The sequence below is a fragment of the Rhopalosiphum maidis genome, chromosome 3 (assembly GCF_003676215.2).
Source record: "Rhopalosiphum maidis isolate BTI-1 chromosome 3, ASM367621v3, whole genome shotgun sequence".
Taxonomy (NCBI): domain Eukaryota; kingdom Metazoa; phylum Arthropoda; class Insecta; order Hemiptera; family Aphididae; genus Rhopalosiphum; species Rhopalosiphum maidis.
In genome coordinates this window covers 5617280-5625106 of record NC_040879.1, presented here as the reverse complement: position 1 = coordinate 5625106, position 7827 = coordinate 5617280, and the positions used below count along the sequence as shown (strand labels likewise).

The 7827-nt window shown below is 24.7% G+C and overlaps 1 protein-coding gene across 2 annotated transcripts; it reads left to right on the top strand.

The window, feature by feature from the left end:
* The first annotated feature begins 101 nt into the window (after nt 1–101).
* On the top strand, nt 102–7524 carry LOC113560209 (vesicle-associated membrane protein 7). Of its 2 annotated transcripts, none has more exons than XM_026965977.1 (6): nt 102–734; nt 5778–6007; nt 6158–6295; nt 6362–6452; nt 6512–6672; nt 7254–7524. In XM_026965977.1, exons 2-6 carry the CDS (start codon nt 5804–5806, stop codon nt 7311–7313), a joined length of 654 nt encoding a protein of 217 aa, XP_026821778.1. In that variant the 5' UTR covers nt 102–734; nt 5778–5803; the 3' UTR covers nt 7314–7524. The 2 variants fall into 2 exon arrangements, with proteins under 2 accessions (XP_026821778.1, XP_026821777.1); XM_026965976.1 differs by having other exon boundaries at nt 102–738; nt 7254–7523.
* Nucleotides 7525–7827: the final 303 nt, after the last annotated feature.

Here is a 7827-nt window from a genome sequence, read left to right as displayed (position 1 = left end):
ATGTCGAGTACGCAAAAAAACGCTGGTCAGAGGTTATCGCATAGATATTAATTTTTTTTTGGGGGTGCAACAAAGTCCAAAATAATCGACGTAAACGCGCGTTACGCGACGTTAATCGGTACAACTGGTCAATCTCCGAATATCAATTCATTATTCTCCACTATCGTCGTTGTTTTCTTTGTCCGATATTCCCGTCCGGAATATCACGTAGCTGCTGGTGTGCCTATGCGATATAGATAAGCGGTGGTGGAGATAACGCGAACACTCGGCGTGCAGCGGCGGATCGACATCGACAACAACAACAACAACAACAACTTTGATTTTTTTCAATATCGTAATCGTTACGGGAGTAGTGTGTCCGTTGTTGTGTAGCCCGCGCGCGTGCCCTCTTCGAAAAACATTAATACATTGTGTGTCGTCGTTGCACACAGTTGCGTCATACATATCGTTTTCCCGTCTCGGTTAGCTAACAGTTCCGTGTCTGGTGTCGCACACGACCGTTGTCGTCCGGCTTCCCACCCCATCAGCGACTGACGTAAAGAAACCCCAAAAACAAAAAAGTGATAAGTAATAGTAGTAATACACGGCCGCTGAACGCACGATCGACGACGAGTGTCGATTACTATCCGTGCGGACATTATCGAGTGGAATCGCACACACTTGCCCAGTGTGCTATTGACACTTTGGATTCGTCGAAAGATGAACGTCGTCGTCTGAGAACTCACAATTACGTCGTAAGTAAGTAATGCGCATTTTTAGGTACTGTACTGACTAGTACACCTACCTACCCACATAATATATACGTTCCTATTACTTGTTATTTTTTTTTTTTTTTTAATTTATACGATAAAATCTTTACTAGGACACACTACTATAATACTCCTACTTGAACAATCACTTGAGACCGATATATTATGTACAAATTTTATTCGGTGATTTTCTGATAATTTATCATAATTTTTATCAGTCTATTTTAAGTTCCATAATCTAAGTAGATATCTAAATAGATTTGATTAATATTCTACATATATAGTACATTACATTCAAACAACTATCAAATAGTCGTCAATTTCTCTATAGGTAAGCTACAATACTATTTCTCAATTAAAAAACAATTTTCTTTTTCTTTAGTTTCAAATTTGAGTACAAAATATTTTTAATTTTGATAATAAAATCATAAAATGTAATTACATCTTGGTAAGCTGTTAAAAATTTGCTAACATATTTTTAAAAAGGGTTTTTTCTTGTCTTATTAGAATGAAAATTAAGTTAGGTATAAAACAATAATTGTTTTATGCTACCCATAGCATTTAAATATAATATGATCAATGTTTATTTAAAGAAGTACCTATACATGTGGTTAAACTGTATTTTGGAAACTAATTAAAGCTTAGTTATTATCTACCTATTAACTACCTAATGCTTATTCATTATTCTTATAATATATATATATTTGTTATACTTATAAGTGATAATAAATAAAATATACTTTGTACAGAGTGTCCTGTGAGGATTTACCCATTGCATAGGCGCTCCCCAAAATTTTTCTGGGGGGGGGCAATGTTAGGATTTGAGGAGAAATATATTTAGGGCAAATAATCTAATATTATGTTTTTATAATGGTAATCTATTATTCATATAACCACTTTCAATTTGTATATAGTAAATAATAATATATCTTAAAACATTAAATTAAAAAATAATTTTGCAAAAGCTAGGGAGAGCAAATGATGCTCCTCCTTCTGGGCATCTATGATTGCAATATCTCCTGAAATAATGGAGATATCATAATCATAGGGGAAACTAGACATTTTCATTAGACACCACTCATGAGAGTCATTTGCATCTATCATACCCAAAGGAAAGGGTGGAAGGCGATAGGGAACACCAATGTTTTTTATTACAATAACAATGTATAACATAAGTAATTATTGATGTTATAATGTTATAAATCTAAAATTGTATCACTTTTAGTTTAAACTTAAATCTTCGTGTGAAACACTGATACTAAATATATTTTAAACATTTAAACTATTCTATTTATTACATTTAAAATAATATGTTCTCAGCAAATGTACTTGACATTATATGGAGCCAATTAGCCTGGGCCATGGCCCAGTTGGTCCAGGCCGTAATTCCTTCCATGATCATAGTTATTATGGTTTTTTTTAAAGACTCAAGGACTAAAAATATTTCATATTTTAATTTAATTTAAAGGTTTGGTATAAAAATCAAAGATAGTCATTTTGTAGTTTATTTTTCTTTATTTTTATTAGCATTATGGTTTTAAATATTTTTTTTTAGTTTTGAGAATATTTTTGTATCATTAAACAGACACGAGCCAGCGGGCTACATATTTGATAATACTGGCACTTAGGGTAATAAATAATTCACAACTTTTTTCAAGAGTCAAAACTAGAAAAAATATTGAAAATCATGAGATTAATAAAAATACAATGTTAAAACGTCATAATTTTAAGAAAAATAAACCATAAAATGGCTCTGATTTTTTTTTAAATTATTAAATAAAAAATAATTTTTTAACTTTTTACCAAAATATTAAATTAAATTAAAATGTGTAATACTTATAATCCTTATCACTGCGAGTCTTATAAAAAAAATAAAATTATGATATCTCCATTGGTTTAAAATAAATTGCAATGGGTTACCTGTATATAAACAATAATTATTGTTTATTGAATTTTGAAATTAGCACTATGAAAATTAATTCTGATTTACAATAATTGAATTATTTCAGTATTCTGCTTGCTTATTTTTATGCTTAGAAAATAAACTTTCTTCTATCTCAACAATTTTTCTTTGATTTTTTGCCTCAATTCTGAAACACAAATAGTTATTTCACTACACAGAAATATTTTTGTTTATTTAACAATTTTTTGTTGCACATTATAATAGTAGTTTGCTATTCTGTCCAAGCAAAAATAAATCCGTGTAACTGTAATAAATGAATGATGACAGTGTTATTGACTAAAACCTTTTTTGAAAATTTTTAAATTACATTTTCAAAATATGAGTTTTCCAAAGTATAGTTATTAGTTTTACTAATTAATAAACATTCTTATATTGTCTTCGGGTATGTAAAATACCACATTTCTAAAGCAGCTTTACTGCTTCTTCTTTAATCTTAGGTAGAGGGATCATAATATTAATAATATTTAATAAAAATAAATTGATTATTAGGACTGGGATTTTATGCAATAAAAACCAAAAATATATACATATATATGTAATCAAAATAGCCAAATAATGCAGTATATAAAAAAAATATGTAATAAGAAAAATTTAAAATTATTGTAGTACATAAAATTAAAATTAAATTCTTAATAATTTTTGAAGAATAATATACAATTCATTGTTTTTTAATTTCTAATCAGTTTAATTAAAAAAATATAAAATATAAAGATATTTTTACCACTACACGAACAAAAGTACTGACACTGTTGAAAATTCATAAATATATTTTGTTTAATAATTGTTGAATACAAAGTATAATCGAAGATCATTAATATATAGTTATCGAACAGAAACAAAAAAGATAAACTATAATCAAGTTTAATACTTTCATATACTTATTTCCTATATACATTATTCACTTACAATTTTTACAAGTACTATTATCAAACTATTAATTGTATAATAATACTAAACCACCAAAAATTGTCAACATTTACAAAATATGTAAGAAAAAAATATGTCTTATAATATTGCAAATAACGTGAAATTAATTTATCATTTGTAATACTTAATTTATCATGTTTTAGTAAAAATATGTATTTACTTACGAATCCCAGGCCTAAGTGATTACTTTTCTGAAATCATAGTAGGACTGCTAAACTACTTTTAACTAGTGAGTACATTTAATATACAGAAAAGTATTCATATAAACATATAATATAATGATTGTAAATTGGGGCATTGGAATATGGCACATGGACATTATTAAGATTTCGGTAGTCGCGATAATAGCTGTAGTCTCGTCTACAAATAAAAACAAGAAAACCGCCCAACTTTGAAAAGTTAATAATTAAACTAAAGAATTAATTAATTAATTAATAATTTAATGTTAAAATTCAGTAAAAAATAGCCCTATTAATTTAGTAAATATAGATCGCCATTTTAAAATCAAAAGTTGATAGTGGTTTCACTATTAAATAAAAGGGTGAACAAAATAAAAATTTCATACAGTTTAAGCAAAGCATGTAACAAAATATTTTAAAAAATCAATACTTGACAAAATAATGAGTGTTTAATGATAAAAGAATCTACCTGTATAATCTAGATTCTAGACAATACTTATTACAGTTATAACTTATAAGTTATCATACATGACTTATTTTTTTTTTTTTTTATAAATCTATATTCATTATTTATTTTTAGATAAGGAAGTTAACAGTAACCGTATAGATATATTCCAAATTGTTCTTTAATAATTTTGTAACACACATAATTGAAATGTTAATTTATATTTGATAACACGATTAATATGATTTTGATTAAATTGACAGTACTTTTATTTATGAATTTATGATCATTCTTTATTATACGATAAGCTCATGAAATAATTAATAACGTAAGAAATAATTATAATAATAAAACGTTTGAAAATTCAGTTAGTTTATTATAATAAACGTAATCTTACCTATGAATAATTGAATGTTATTAATTATTTTATATTATTAACCTGTCAATGGCCATGATATATGCACAAACAATCACATTTGAATTTATTTAGGCACAATAGTGTACTACTGACTAGTTTCTTGTGTATTTCATTTGAAACTATTAATACCTTCAATTGATTTATTTACTTTCATAAATAAAATTAAATGATACAATTTGATGATTCTAAAATCTATTAAAACTTATTTAAACTAAAAAACTATTTAGTTATGAAGAACTTATCACCACTTCTATTGATGTTATTTTAATTTTATTTTTTATTGTTAAGATTATTATTGTTTTGTATCTAAAAATGGTTAAAAATACAAAATATCATTGCATAAGGCTTAGAAATTAATATGTAACTATATTTTTCTGTTCATCCTTAAAACTAAATGTGTCATTATTATTCGATTTTATATGATTATATAATAAATAATAATAACATTTTTTTTTAAATTAAATTATCTAAACTTAAAGAGTAAAATGTTCTTGTATACAGATATTTTTCCAATAGTAATATTGCATAAACTTATCATTTGATAAATAATATTAGGTTTTTCTTCAAAAAGCACACTATAGTTAGTATTGAAAAATCAAATTATTTATTAATAGACAATATTAAGTGATAAATTAGGTTTTTAATAAAATATTAGTCAACTAGATTAATTAATGTAATACATTAAATTCTTTATAATATTAAGTATAAATATAAATTATATTATTCAGTGCATATGATTAATAACCAATAGATAGATAACTAATCTTTTATATTTTTATTTATTTCGACTCAAAAATTTTAAAATATAAATTTATAAAAATGTAGAAATCTTATAGGCACATTATATATAATTCTTTCTCTTATGCAAAGATCCTAAAAACTATATATTATCAACCTTGTAATATTTGAATAATGAATTAAAACTTAACTTCCTAATTTAACTTACACTTTAAATCACTAAAGAAAATCTTATTTTAAATTTAAATTACAAATTATGAATAACCTAAGACACCTGTGAAAAATAATCACTAATTTCATAATTAGTATTACTATTAATTGATTTAGTTATAACTAAATTATTTACTATTTATTTCAGGCAGCTTATAGTATAATTGATAAACAATGCCACTCTTCTACAGTGTAGTAGCCAGGGGTATGGTCGTGCTAGCCAAGCATGCCAACTACCAGGGCAATTTTGGAGAAATTCTGGAAGGTGTTTTAATCCAGATTGGACCAGAAAACAAAAAACAAAGTTTACTACATGACCGTTACTTGTATCATTACATTTGTGAAGATCAGATAGTTTATATGTGTATCACAGATGATGTAAGTTTTTACATTAGTTATTTTAATAAGATAGAATAAAATTATAATAAAATATATTATATATTTCAATATAAAAAAAAAATTAATTTGTGTATTATTAAATTTTATGATCAAGTATATTATAGTTTAATTATTTTTATGTATTTATAGGAATTCCAAAGATCCAAAGCATTTTTTTTCTTAAATGAAATAAAACGAAGATTTCAAGCTACATATGGTCATCGAGCATCCAATGCTATTGCATATGCTATGAATTCTGAGTTTGCTCCAATACTCGCTTCTGAAATGGTACTAAACATTGTATGCTATACAAAATCTTTATTTCAAAAATAATAACAAATGTCTTTTTCACAGAAACGATTTTCCAGTCCAAACGAATTTGATACATTATCTAAAGTACATGGGGAACTAGATGAATTAAAAGACATAATGGTTCGAAATATTGGTAAATAGATAATCTTTACCACTATTTAAATTTAAACAATAAATTACTATTATTTTCAGACAGTGTAGCTCTTCGTGGAGAAAAGCTTGAACTATTGGTTAATAAAACTGAAAACCTATGTTCGCAATCCATGAATTTCAGAGTACAAAGTCGTACTCTACAGCGTTCATTATTCTGGAAAAATGTCAAAATTTATGTTTTATTTATAGCTGTAGGACTTGTAAGTAAAATATTTATATCATATAATAATTGTCATAGACTTTGAAATAGTATGGTTAAAAGTTTAAAAAATAATCTATAAATTTACATAAAAAAAGACTTTAAAATTACATATTAAACTTGTAAAATTGGTAAAAAAATCTAATTATGTTTATTAAATTTGATATAATATGTATGTATAATCGGCAAAATTCTATTTCCATTTTATTAAATAATTTTAATTTCAAATATTTTTACACACTTATCATTTTTGACAAACAATTATCAAAAAAATCTAAATTTAATAATGAATTCAGTTGTTTCCTTATTGTAAATTTATAGGTACTAAAATTAAAATCTAATGTCTGATCTGACTTTTGTAATGTATTACAGATCCTTTATGAAATATTCATAATATTTAAGAATAAAATTAGATTACTTATATTATTTCTTCTTCTGAAAGTGCTTGAATAAAATATTTTATAAAACAAAATAGCAAGATTTTAAAATTTTTGTTAATCATATGCACAAAAAGAAAAATTTTTAATTTGAATATTTTTCAGCAACACATTTTAAAATTATCTAAATAATTTTTTTTTCCAGGCTATTATCTATTTCATTACTGCGTTCTTCTGTGGATCACTTGCTCTCAATTGTAGTTAATCAATAATTTTTATGAATTTATAATATATTTTTATGTATACTTATACCAATACAACGTCTCAAATTTTATATTTACATGAAAGTTACAATACCTATGCTTAAAACTTATTTATACTTTATTATTGTAAAATTTAATTATCATAGATTACTTTTGTTATATCTTTTTAGTCAATTGTTAATTGTTATGTACATGTTAGGCGTTGAAATATTGTGATAAAATATACTATTGTAAAATCAATTATTCTATAATCAATTTTTATTATAAAAATAGTCTTTTATGTGACAAATTTTATTTTATTTATATGAAAAATCTGTTCAATTTTTTTTCTTTTTTAATTAGAATAATTTATTCGGTTAGTAAGCAGTTATTTTTTCTAACTCAAGAACAAAATATTTCACTAGAATAATCCAAAAACTCTTAAATCTTTTACATAAATACAGTACATAATATGCCATTTTAAAATGTTGTAATTTTTATTTAGTTAACAATTTTACATGGCTTAAAATAAGTTTT

Bases quoted from the DNA above. Each gene is read 5' to 3' on its own strand.
- LOC113560209 (XM_026965977.1), top strand. From the start codon at position 5,804: ATGCCACTCTTCTACAGTGTAGTAGCCAGGGGTATGGTCGTGCTAGCC. The intron at 6,008-6,157 runs GTAAGTTTTTAC...ATGTATTTATAG, and splicing joins ATATGTGTATCACAGATGAT to GAATTCCAAAGATCCAAAGC. The intron at 6,453-6,511 runs GTAAATAGATAA...TATTATTTTCAG, and splicing joins CATAATGGTTCGAAATATTG to ACAGTGTAGCTCTTCGTGGA.